This window comes from Palaemon carinicauda, unplaced genomic scaffold (genome assembly GCF_036898095.1).
Source record: "Palaemon carinicauda isolate YSFRI2023 unplaced genomic scaffold, ASM3689809v2 scaffold110, whole genome shotgun sequence".
NCBI lineage: Eukaryota > Metazoa > Arthropoda > Malacostraca > Decapoda > Palaemonidae > Palaemon > Palaemon carinicauda.
In genome coordinates, this window is record NW_027168594.1 from 210,001 (window position 1) to 224,029 (window position 14,029).

Genomic DNA, 14,029 nt, shown 5'->3' on the forward strand with positions numbered 1-14,029 from the left:
AGCATGGTAGTCTTATTGTCTACTAGTGCTGTACAGTATAACTATATGTACTCTACTATTCAGTACAGTAATACCTCGAGATACGAGTTTAATCCGTTCCGGGACCGAGTTCGTATATCAATTTGCTCGTATCTCAGATGAATTTTTCCCATATAAAATAACTAAAAAAAATGAATCCGTTCCCACCCTCTGAAAAACACCCTAAAAACAGTACTCTATATTACTGTGGAAAAACATGTTTTTAATTGTTGTAATCTACATCCTACGCTAACAAAATAACAAATAGCTATGAACTGGTTATGATGCTCAATGAAATGTAACATTATGGAGTTCTTACCTTCGAGACAGACGGTAGCGGCTAACAGTGGTGTGTGCGGAGGAGGAAGAGGGAGAGAGGACGGGGAGGAGAGAGACTTGACGGCAACACGTTCGGTACGCAACACTTTTGTAACACTACGTAACATAACCTTAACTTTAAATTCAACTTAAATGAAATTAGCAACTTTAAATTTAACTTAAATGAAATAGGCTTACTGTACACACACTTAAAAATAAAATGTTAATCTTAGGTTACACTAAACTTAATTAGACGTTTTGTTTTCATTTTCATTTTTTTACTTTTCTTTTTCCAGCTTGGCTCTTTAAGCCTCGCTTTCACCTATACTTTTTGACGGCCATTTTAAAAGGAACCTATCTAGGGATGTTTGCTTTTGTCTTCCCTTCAAAATGTTGCAAAAATGACGCATGCAAGTGTCGTCACAATAGGCTAACGCACGACCTCTCATTGAAATGTTCCTTCCAAAATTCCAGAAGGGTGAGATTGGTGTTGTCTGTGACATCGAAGCCTTTCTTGAATAAATGCTTCGTGTACAGTTTTTTTTAAGTTAAAAATAACTTGTTGGTCCATTGGCTGGAGGAATGGCATGGTGTTAGGCGGGAGATAAAGGACCTTGATGAACTTGAATTCATCAAGAATGTTCTCTTCGAGACCAGGAGGATGACCAGGGGCATTGTCGAGGACCAGGAGACATTTCAATGGCAGATTTATCTACACCAAATATTTTTTGACTGCCGGACCAAACCACAGATTAAGCCATTCTGTGAAGAAATGCCGGGTAACCCCAGCCTTAGCATTAGTGCACCACATCACTTGCAGTTTTTCTTTCAAGACCCTTTGGCTCTTGAAAGCACGTGCGTTTTTCGAGTGGTACACCAGCAGTGGCTTGACCTTATAGTCACCGCTGGCATTGGCACACAAGGCTAGAGTTAACCGGTCCTCCATGGGTTTATGGCATGGTAGTCTCTTCTCCTCTGCCGTGATGAAAGTCCTCCTGGGCATTTTCTTCCAAAAAAGGCCAGTTTCATCGCAGTTGAAGACTTGTGGGGGGATGAAGCCATGTCGGGCGATAACGGAGGCAAAGGCTGTGACGAAGTCCACCGCGGCTTTCAAGTCAGAACTTGCTGCTTCCCCGTGCCTCACAGCCGAATGTATCCCTGTCCGTTTTTTTAAATTATCCATCCAGCCACGACTGGCTTTGAAGGTTTCCACTGGCTTCCACTGGCGTCGAAGTCTCCCCTTTCTCAGCTGTTTGCTTCCCTTTCAAGTCATCATAGATTCTGCTGGCCTTCTCATATATGATCGTCTCGGTCACGCTATCTCCTGCCAACTGTTTCTCCTTTATCCAGATTAAAAGAAGCCTCTCCATCTTGTCGTGAATATCACTATGCAACTTGGAGAGGATGGTTATTCCTTTGGAAGGCTTGGTGCTCTTTATAACATCCTTCTGCTTGAGGATGGTACATATAGTCGATGTACTCCTCTCATATTGGTGCGCCAGCTCAGTCACTCTTATGCCACTCTCATGTTTTTCTATTATTTCATGCTTCATCTCCATTGCCATCATATACTTTTTCTCTTCACTACCCTTGTTTGCACTCGCTTGCTTTGGACCCATTGCTTATCTAATTAATTATGCACTGATTAACACAAAAAACATGTAAAAAGACAAAACACTACAGCTGATACTCAGAGATAACTTTACCCAACAGAGATCTGACAGGAAAGACCGAACGATGCTGTTCTGGTGAGCAGCCTCTCGCACACGCAGCCACCTGGCAGCCGCATAGGGAAATACCTTGTATCTCAAATTTTTCCTTGTATCTCAGGACAAAAATTTGCTGGGACCTCTCCTCGTATCTCAATTTTCTCGTATGTTGGGACGCTTGTATTTCAAGGTATTAATGTACAGTGAACCCTCGTTTATCGCAGTAGATAGGTTCCAGACCCGGCCGCGATAGGTGAAAATCCGGGAAGTAGTGACACCATATTTACCTATTTACTTAACATGTATATTCAGACTTTTAAAACCTTCCCTTGTACGAAGTACTGTTAACAAACTACCCTTTAATGTACAGAACACTTAATGCATGTACTACAGTACCCTAAACTAAAACAGGCACAAATATTAAAGGCGATTTTATATCATGCGTTTCCTAAACACGCCAAAAAGCACGATAAAAAATGGCAACCAATGTTTTGTTTACGTTACTCTGATCATAATGAAGAAACAAACGCATTTACTGTAAACATCTGTGTATAGGTTAGTTTTTGCATCGATTATATTGATTATTCAGTACAGTATGTTGATTTTGTTATTACCAATATGTGTATATATATATATATATATATATATATATATATATATATATATATATATATATATATATATATATATATATATATATATATATATATATATATATATATATATATATATATATATATATATATATATATATATATATATATATATATATATATATATATATATATATATATATATATATATATATATATATATATATATATATATATATATATATATATATATATACATATATATATATATATATATATATATATATATATATATATATATATATATATATATATATATATATATATATATATATATGGGTTATGAAAAAAATCCGCGAAGTGGTGAATCCGCGATGGTCAAACCGCGAAGTAGCGAGGGTTCACTGTATAGGGTACAGGAATTTCTACGCATCAGGTCTAGTAATTTATAAACGGTAAAGGATTGTTTTCCTTCTTTTATTTCAAGTATATTACACATTACTCTTCCCTCTCTCATTAACCCTTTTACCCCCAAGCTATTTGAAACTTTCCAACCCTTAACCGCCAGGCGTTTTCTTTTTCAAGCACATTTTGCAATATATTTTTTTAGATTTCTCTCTAACAGCGTTAATTTTTGTCATAGAGAGGTCAGGTTGGTCTCATTCTTTAGGAAAATGCCTGGTTTCTCAAAATGTTATAAAAAAATATGCAAAAAAAAATGTAATTAGCCATTTTTTGAAAGGACGTACCGGTACGTCCATGGCGGTAAAGGGATAAGTTTTGTGAAACGTACCAGTACGTCCATTGGGGGTAAAAGGGTTAAAAATCATTGTTACATGTACATAAATTATCTTTGTTACATGTACATAAATTATCCTTGTTACATGTACATCAATTATTGTTGTTACATGTACGTAAATTATCCTTGTTACATGTATGCAAATTATCCTTGTTGCATGTACATAAATTATCCTTGTTACCTGTACGTAAATTATCCTACTTGCATGTACGTAAATTATCCTTGTTACACATACGAAAATTATCCTTGTTACATGTTCATAAATTATCCTTGTTACATGTACATAAATTATCCTTGTTACATGTCCATAAAATATCCTTGTTACATGTACGTAAATTATCCTTGTTACACATGCGTAAATTATCCCAGTTACATGTCCGTAAATTATCCTTGTTACATGTACATAAATTACCCTGGTTACATGTACGTAAATTATCCTTGTTACATGTCCGTAAATTATCCTTGTTACATGTACGTAAATTACCCTTGTTACATGTACGTAAATTATCCTTGTTACATGTACGTAAATTATCCTTGTTACATGTACGTAAATTACCCTTGTTACATGTACGTAAATTATCCTTGTTACATGTACGTAAATTACCCTTGTTACATGTCCGTAAATTATCCTTGTTACATGTCCGTAAAATATCCTTGTTACATGTCCGTAAATTATCCTTGTTACATGTCCGTAAATTATCCTTGTTACATGTCCGTAAAATATCCTTGTTACATGTCCGTAAATTACCCTTGTTACATGTCCGTGAACTATCCTTGTTAGGCTACATGTCCGTAAATTACCCTTGTTACATGTCCGTAAATTATCCTTGTTACATGTACGTAAATTATCCTTGTTACATGTCCATAAATTACCCTTGTTACATGTCCGTAAATTATCCTTGTTACATGTACGTAAATTATCCTTGTTACATGTCCGTAAATTACCCTTGTTACATGTACGTAAATTATCCTTGTTACATGTACATAAATTATCCTTGTTACATGTACGTAAATTATCCTTGTTACATGTACATAAATTACCTTGTTACATGTCCGTAAAATATCCTTGTTACATGTCCGTAAATTATCCTTGTTACATGTCCGTAAATTACCTTGTTACATGTACATAAATTACCCTTGTTACATGTCCGTAAATTATCCTTGTTACATGTCCGTAAATTATCCTTGTTACATGTCCGTAAATTATCCTTGTTACATGTACATAAATTACCCTTGTTACATGTACGTAAATTATCCTTGTTACATGTACGTAAATTATCCTTGTTACATGTCCGTAAATTATCCTTGTTACATGTACGTAAATTACCCTTGTTAAATGTACGTAAATTATCCTTGTTACATGTCCGTAAATTATCCTTGTTACATGTCCGTAATTTATCCTTGTTACATGTACGTAAATTACCCTTGTTACATGTACGTAAATTATCCTTGTTACATGTACGTAAATTATTCTTGTTACATGTACATAAATTACCCTTGTTACATGTACGTAAATTATCCTTGTTACATGTACGTAAATTATCCTTGTTACATGTACGTAAATTATCCTTGTTACACCCTGTGGCTGCGGGGCCATAAAAACAATTAGAATAGCGCCAACGTATCCCTGCGTGTCGTAAGAGGCGACTAAAAGGGACAGGACGAGGGGGCTGGGAACCCCCTCTCCTGTATTATAATCCTGTGAGACATCAAATAGGTGGATCTGGGGGGAAAGTGACTGCTCCCCGCACTCTAGTTTTGGGGTGTTTGAATGTGCGTGGATGCTGTACGAAAAAGAGTAAAAGATGTGAGATTGGAAGTATGTTTAGGAATAGAGGGATGGATATATTGGCTTTGTGTGAGACAAAGATAAAAAGGGAAGGTGAAGTGATGTTTGGTGAAATGTCTGGTAGAGTGCCTGGTATTGAAAGGGGAAGAGCAAGAGAAGGTGTGGCTTTATTGCTGAGTGAATGGATGACAGGTGAAGTAATGGAATGGAAGGATATATCATCTAGGTTAATGTGGGTAAGGGTTAGGTTGGGTAGGGAATGTTGGGCTTTTGTCAGTGCATATGGGCCAGGTTGTGAGAAAAGTGAAGAAGAGCGGAATAAGTTCTGGAATGAATTAACAAGGTGTGTAGAAGGACTGGGTAGAAGGAATTATGTAGTTGTCATGGGTGACTTAAATGCTAGAGTGGGCGCTGGAGTGGTAGAAGATGTCATTGGGAAGTATGGCGTACCAGGTGAAAATGAAAGTGGTGAAAGACTGGTAGATATGTGTGTTGAGCAAGAGATAGTGATAAGTTCTAGCTTTTTCAAAAAGAAAGATAAAAACAAATATACATGGGTAAGAGTGGCACATGGAAGAGTGGTAGAAAGGGCGTTAATGGATTATGTGTTGATAACTAAAAGAATGTTTGGAAGATTGAAAGACGTGCACGTATTTAGGGGTAGGGCTAATGGTATGTCTGATCATTTTTTGGTGGAAGGAAACTTACTTGTGGCAAAAGTGGGGGAATAGAGTAGGTGAATGTAAAAGGGAGCTAGTGAGGGTTGAAGAACTAATAAAACCGTGAGTAAAAAGTAAATATCAAGAAAAGTTGAAAATGGCATATGACGAAGTGAATGTAAGAGAAACTGGTAATTTAGAGGAGGAGTGGAAGTTAGTAAAAGAAAATTTTGTTGGGATTGCAAGTGATGTGTGTGGCAAGAAGTTTGTTGGAGGCAGCATGATGAAGGGCAGAGAATGGTGGAATGAAGGAGTGAAGGTAAAAGTGGAAGAATAAAAGAGGGCTTTTGAAGAATGGCTGCAGAGTAATAGTGTAGAGAAGTATGAAAGATATAGAGAGAAAAATGTGGAAGCAAAGCACAATGTAAGTGAGGCAAAGACGGCAGCTGACCTGAGCTGGGGTCAGGGATTGGGTCATTCTTATAAAGAGAATAAGAAGTAGTTTTGGAAAGAAGTGAAGAGAGTAAGGAAGGCTGGTTCAAGAATTGAAGAGACATTGAAATATGGAAATGGAAGGTTGTTTAAAGGAGAGGAAGCAAGGAAAAGGTGGGCAGAATATTTTGAAAGTTTACTGAATGTTGAGGATGATAGGGAGGCAGATATAATTGCTGTTGCAGGTGTTGAGGTGCCGGTGATGGGAGATGAGAATGAGAGAGAGATTACAAAAGAGGAAGTGAGGAGAGCACTAGATGAAACGAGAGTAGGAAAAGCATCTGGTATGGATGGTGTGAGAGCTGAGATGTTAAAGGAAGGGGGTGTGACTGTACTTGAATGGTTGGTGAGATTGTTCAATGTGTTTTGTGTTGTCAATGGTACCAGTAGATTGGGTATGTGCGTGTATTGTACCACTATATAAGGGTAAGGGAGATGTGCATGAGTGTTATAATTCAAGGGGTATTAGTTTGTTGAGTGTGGTGGGAAAAGCGAATGGTAGAGTACTGATTAATAAGATTAAGGATAAAACAGAGAATGCAATCTTAGACGTACAGGGTGGTTTTAGAAGAGGTAGGGGTTGTATAAATCAGATTTTTACAGTTAGGCAGATATGCGAGAAATATTTAGCAAAAGATAAGGAGGTGTATGTTGCGTTTATGGATCTGGAGAAAGCGTATGATAGAGTTGATAGGGAAGCAATGTGGAATGTGATGAGGTTATATGGAAATGGTGGAAGGTTGTTGCAAGCAGTGAAAAGTTTCTACAAAGATAGTAAAGCGTGTGTTAGGATAGGAAATGAAGTGAGCGATTGGTTTCTGGTGAGAGTGGAGCTGAGACAGGGATGTGTGATGTCCCGTGGTTGTTTAACTTGTATGTTGATGGAGTGGTGAGAGAAGTGAATGCTCGAGTGCTTGGACGAGGCTTAAAACAGGTAGACGAGAATGACCATGAATGGGAGGTAAATCAGTTGTTGTTGTCGGATGATACTGTACTGGTTGCAGACACAGAAGAGAAGCTTGGCCGATTAGTGACAGAATTTGGAAGTGTGTGTGAGAGAAGGAAGTTGAGAGTTAATGTGGGTAAGAGTAAGGTTATGAGATGTACGAGAAGGGAAGGTGGTGCGAGGTTGAATGGAAAGTTACTTGAGGAGGTGGATTAGTTTAAGTACTTGGGGTCTGTTGTTGCAGCAAATGGTGAAGTGGAAGCAGATGTACGTCAGTGAGTGAATGAAGAACGCAAAGTGTCGGGGGCAGTTAAGGGAGTAGTAAAAAATAGAGGGTTGGGCATGAATGTAAAGAGAGTTCTTTATGAGAAAGTGATTGTACCAACGGTGATGTATGGATTGGAGTTGTAGGGAATGAAAGTGATGGAGACAGAAATTGAATGTTTGAGATGAAGTGTCTAAGGAGTATGGCCGGTGTATCTCGAGTAGATAGGGTTAGGAACGAAGTAGTGAGGGTGAGAACGGGTGTAAGAAATGAGTTAGCAGCTAGAGTGGATATGAATGTGTTGAGGTGGTTTGGCCATGTTGAGAGAATGGAAAATGGCTGTCTGCTAAAGCAGGTGATGAATGCAAGAGTTGATGGGAGAAGTACAAGAGGAAGGTCAAGGTATGGGTGGATGGATGGAGTGGAGGAAGCTATGGGTGATAGGAGGATAGATGTGAGAGAGGCAAGAGAGCGTGCTAGAAATAGGAATGAATGGCGAGCAATTGTGACGCAGTTCCGGTAGGCCCTGCTGCTTCCTCCGGTGCCTTGGATGACTGCGGAGGTAGCAGCAGTAGGGGATTCAGCATTATGAAGCTTCATCTGTGGTGGATAATGGGGGAGGGTGGGCTGTGCCACCCTAGCAGTACCAGCCGAACTCGGTTGAGTCCCTCGTCAAGCTGGGAGGAACGTAGAGAGGAGAGGTCCCCTTTTTTGTTCCGTTTGATGTCGGCTACCCCCCAAAATTGGGGGAAGTGTCTTGGTATATGTATGTACATGTATGCAAATTATCCTTGTTACATGTACGTAAATTATCCTTGTTACATGTACGTAAATTATCCTTGTTACATGTACGTAAATTATCCTTGTTATATGTACGTAAATTATCCTTGTTATATGTACCCAAATTATCCCTGTTACATGTATGCAAATTATCCTTGTTACATGTACGTAATTTATCCTCATTACATGTCCGTAAATTATCTTCTTGTATGTACGTAACTTACCCTCGTTACATGTACGTAAATTATCCTTGTTACATGTCCGTAAATTATCCTCATTACATGTCCGTAAATTATCTTCTTGTATGTACGTAACTTACCCTCGTTACATTTACGTAAATTATCCTTGTTACATGTACGTAATTTATCCTCATTACATGTCCGTAAATTATCTTCTTGTATGTATGTAACTTACCCTCGTTACATGTACGTAAATTATCCTTGTTATATGTCCGTAAATTATCCTCATTACATGTCCGTAAATTATCTTCTTGTATGTACGTAACTTACCCTCGTTACATTTACGTAAATTATCCTTGTTACATGTACGTAATTTATCCTCATTACATGTCCGTAAATTATCTTCTTGTATGTACGTAACTTACCCTCGTTACATGTACGTAAATTATCCTTGTTACATGTCCGTAAATTATCCTTGTTACATGTACGTAATTTATCCTCATTACATGTCCGTAAATTATCTTCTTGTATGTACGTAACTTACCCTCGTTACATTTACGTAAATTATCCTTGTTACATGTACGTAAACTATCCTTGTTACATGTCCGTAAATTATCCTTGTTACATGTACGTAATTTATCCTCATTACATGTCCGTAAATTATCTTCTTGTATGTACGTAACTTACCCTCGTTACATGTATGTAAATTAACACCCACCCTTAACATTAAATTTTAATCATATCCCTTCAATTCATTTCCCTTTTTTTTCATAGTTTTTACCTAATTATTTAAGCTTATTATTTCCTTTTAACAATACTTGATCCTTCCTGCATAATAGATTAAAATTAATACAGGCATTTTAGTTTAAATTCATCCGTAAAATGAACAAAAGAACTATTAAAGATTGTTTAAATTATAAGTAGCACAATTCTCTATGTAACTACGATAGACACTTGGCCTTGAAGCAGATACAGTACAGTATCATTTGTTTTTTTCATAAAGAAATGTTTTACCTCTTTCTCGCTCATTTATTAACATTAGAAATCTCAATTATTTTAAGACATTTCTTTAAACATAGCTTAAGATAAGACCATGAAATAAGTCACCCAGCAATTTGCTAATAATCTATTGCTCAGTCAGGAAAAAAAAAAGTTGACAGCTGTAATTTATAACCTCAGGGAAGAGTTGAGGAGAAGTTAAGTTTTGGTTTAATCTGGTGCAGCAAAGTAACTTATCAAAATTGGAGACAATTCTAATTGATTAAATTTAGCCACTTGATGGTAATTATAAAAAAAAAAAATTATAAAAAAAGGGCACATTTTTTAAATTAACAAGTAAGGAAGTTATAGATTATCTTAAATTATATATAAATTCTAATTTCCATATTTTTCTTCATTGAAATAATCACTTTTATATAAGAAAATTATTCCATCAAACAATAATTGAATAAAAATTATCCAATTTCAAAATCTTTACAAATGAGAGAGAGAGAGAGAGAGAGAGAGAGAGAGAGAGAGAGAGAGAGAGAGAGAGAGCAAATGTATAATAGCATTAAACATTACATACCAAATATTACTTAAACATAATGTATAGTATGTATGAACTTCTTTTACCAATCTTTAAGAAAAGAATTACTATACAGATGGTTTATTACGGAATATTTTACATGTGTTAACTATTAATTATTCATATATATTTGTCAGCGAGAGATGCGTTGTTGAGCTGTGAGGAGAGAGAGAGAGAGAGAGAGAGAGAGAGAGAGAGAGAGAGAGAGAGAGAGAGAGAGAGAGAGAGAGAGAGCGGGGCGAAGACAGAGAGAGAGAGGAAGAGGGAGAAAGAAGACTGCGTGCAAAGAAGCGCGGTTGGTTTGAGATCATTGGCTCGCCATGAGACTACTTATAACGAAACTGCAAATGGGTTAATCTTTATTTCATTGATTAAACTGTTCTCTGTATCGCGAATGACCAAATCCGTGAAGATAGAACACGCGAACACCGAGGGCCTACTGTACAATAATGCCTGTATACCTAGTATCCCTGTCATGCAGAATAACAAACACAAAAAAAAATAAAGTTATAATAAAATACTTCACAATTCAAGCTGCATTAACCTGTGGATATTTTGACACGATATCCTTCGAAAGAAAAGTACAGTTTATCAATTACAGTTCCATGTTACCATGACTCACTAACTAAATCAGCTTTTGCTCTTGGCATATCTATGTAACATTTTCTGCTTGTACTCTTTTAAGAATAATTTAGTGTTACCATTGCCTATTTAACGAGTCTTATTTTTGTACCCTATGCCTTTGCCGAGTCTTACTGATTACAATATAGTAATTCTTTTGGAACTCGTGTTGAAAATTTTTTTCCAAGATCTAAAAATTTTCCATGTAATTTCTCTTTTGCATTGCATTTCTTCAGAAGCTGCTTTATAATATGGGCAGTTTGTTGTTAATTTCCTCATAACTGTTGTATATTCTAATGATTAATTTATAATTTCTTCCACCGCCTTCTCATTCCCAATGCTTCTAAGTCTTACTTCAGGAAATTTGCTTTTGCACATTATTTGTACAAAACTCTTATAATTTCTCTACTTCTTTCTCAATATGACATTTCATATATATTCAGTATGGCTGTTACTAAAACTTTAAATATATGTACACTACACACCAAATTTCGCTTGTGAAATAAAAAATGCTGAGGAAGAACAATATTGTGTTGACACAGCATTATCACTCAGAACATATACTCAATTGATAAAAAAAAAATGAAAAATTGAGTTGACCTTACCTGTGACCATGGAATGTGATTGCCGACGCGTAGCATATTGACTGTGTTTAACAACTTGTCAGACTCCTGTTTGGTCCACCTAACTGGCTTCAACGTGGGCTCAATAAAAGAAACATATCGCTGCATTACCTGAAAGATAAAAACCATTCTCTAATTGCAAAAGCTGTTTTTCAATAAAAAATCACAATTTTTTAAGTAATTTGTATTTTTCCTAACTATACAAACCTGAGTCTTTTACATATGAGAGAACACAGCAAAGCTGGAATACACTGCAGTTAAAATTCTATACCGAAGTGTAGACAAGTGGCCGGTAGTTTCCTTGCCGGCTGGGAGTAGGGAAGCCCCACCCACCTGGGACTTTCTAGGGGTAAATTTGTCATTTGCTCTGACAAAAAAACAAGCCTTCATTCTTTACATAAGAGACTCATCCCTGGGTGGGAGAAGTCCCTGTTTCAACTGGCTGGAAACTTTTCCAGGGATGCCCTGCCGATCGTCATCATGAAGTCTACAGCACTGATCGCCTGCCTGACTGCAGCTGCGGCCTCTATCTTGAGCGATGTTTGTAAAACAAAATCATTCAGAGCTGACAGATCTATGACAGGTCTCCAGCCTCCAGATGCCTTCTCTACAAGAAAGAGGAAATTGAAGAATCCTGGGAGCCATCGTCGACCTCCTGGTGAGCGCCCTTCTCTAACATTGCCTGAACTTCTACCTGAAGGGCAAAGTCTTTCACTGATCCCTGGTGATAAGACGATGATGTTACGGGTGGTCAAATTAGAGGGGGAGAGCTGATGAATGGGAGGTATCCAGAACGAAGACCATCTACAGTCCAACAATCTGCCATGTGATACAACCACCTCTTCCAGTTGGGTTGCAGGCATCCTCCAACAGGTGGCATCGTGGGATGAATTCTCCCCCTAGAAGAGTTGTTAGCCTTGTCTATTCCCCATACATCAGCTGCGCCCTTGACCCTGTCTGTTTTCAATGGTCTGCTGGTCTGTTCCCCGACTCAGGATGGAAGGGGCAGGGCGAGAGCCGTTCCTAGGTACAGATCTATGCGCATGCCTAGCAAGACGCAAAGATCTTCCACGGCCAGATCTGGAGGTAGACTGTGGACACTGAAAGGGCACTGCCCACTGCAGCAGTGAATCCTGACTTGCCTTCCTCCACTCTTTGGCTCCTGTCTAAATCTCCTCTATCGAGAATAGAGAAGGACCCTTTACCGACTTATTTCTGAAATTTAGAATCTACCACTGACCAATCTGTCTCTGGAATCAGGTGGCCATGGGATTCTGTCTCTTCAGAACTAAGTTTTCCATTGGTTGATAGCTAGGTTGGTCAAGAACTCAAAAGCTCTGGCCTCTACCAAGTCTACGTTCTTGAGTGGCTTTCGTTTATCAGCATGAACACTAAGTGGGTTGTGTATAGGCACTTTCAGGCTGATTTTGTTCAAGTCTTGTTAGTACAGTATTTGTACACAAAAAATTCCCACAAGGCATTAAGTTTTTGCTCGTAGACCGGTATAATATTCGTAACCCAATTAAAATTTGTATCATTGTTTTCAAAGTTACTCGTAATCTGAGGTACTGTACTACTATACTTAATCCTCTGCTTGGGCATGAAACTCAACTCCACCCATTGACCACAATACCATGATAGGGGAAAGAGGAAATAAATCTGTTTGAATCATGAAGCAACTGCAAGAGGCAAATCCCATTCAAGTTGGCCTAAAGAGACAAGAGTGAATGCTCATATAAACACTTGGGGAGAGGTAGACAGTCTGAAGCAACGGGGGTACTTTGTGTAGGGTTGATTGATAAGTGCTTATCGTTCAAAGGAGAGGTTTCCAGTTTCCAGCCCAACTTGGTTTTTCCATCAAGAAGGGTTGTGGTACCCTACTGGAAATGTCCCTGCCTGCCAATCTACTGGACTAGGGTTCAAGACCCGCTCCAGCTCCGTAGTTTCTTTTAGTGTCTGCAACCTCGCTATCCTTGTGACCTAAGGATGAGAAGTTTGGGGGTGCCTATAGGTCTACCTGCTAAGTCATCAACAGCAGCTATTGCTTGGCTCTTCCTGGTCTTAGCTTAGGTGAAGAGGGGGCTGGGGCACTAGTCATATGTATATATGATCAGTCTCTAGGGCATTGTCCTGCTAAGGCACTGGTACTGTCCCTTGTCTCTGCAATTTATGAGTAACCTTTAAACCTTTGAGAGTAAACTGTAGAAGTTCCAAGAGCCATCTTAGATGACTTCAAGTACATTCTCTTACTCTATTGCTTTCACCTCTTCCATTAGGCACAGAGTTTCGCGCAATTTTGGAAGGTAAGGCTGGAACCTAAACTGCACAAATAAGGAGATTTGTGAGAGTTACTGAAAGGTAGGAAATTCCAACACCCATTATTCTGCTGTGTCAATGCAACGTTAACCAATGGCTTGACAGGTATCCCCCCACTCGCAGCCTCTGGAAGAGGTGACTTGAATTCAGCATCTCTTTCCTACCTCTACCAACCCTCCTGGACTGGCAAGGCTGGAGGCAAATGTGTGGAGTGTTGGGCACACCTTTCTTTGAGAAGGAAGAGGCTGGGGGTGCAGATTGAGCTTTGGAAATCACCAGAGTTTTCTTCAGTGCAGATCTAAAAGGCATGGTGGGGTTCTAAGTTCTCGACACCATTGCCTTTGAAGGGACTGGA

The 14,029-nt window shown here is 38.2% G+C and overlaps 1 protein-coding gene across 1 annotated transcript in view; it reads right to left on the reverse strand.

Annotated features, from left to right (window-relative positions):
• LOC137635280 (uncharacterized) overlaps positions 1 to 14,029 on the reverse strand; it is a 153,494-nt gene that overhangs the window by 86,178 nt on the left and 53,287 nt on the right. Inside the window, 1 exon segment of the mRNA XM_068367741.1 lies at positions 11,341 to 11,469. Coding sequence (XP_068223842.1) covers positions 11,341 to 11,469 — 129 coding nt within the window.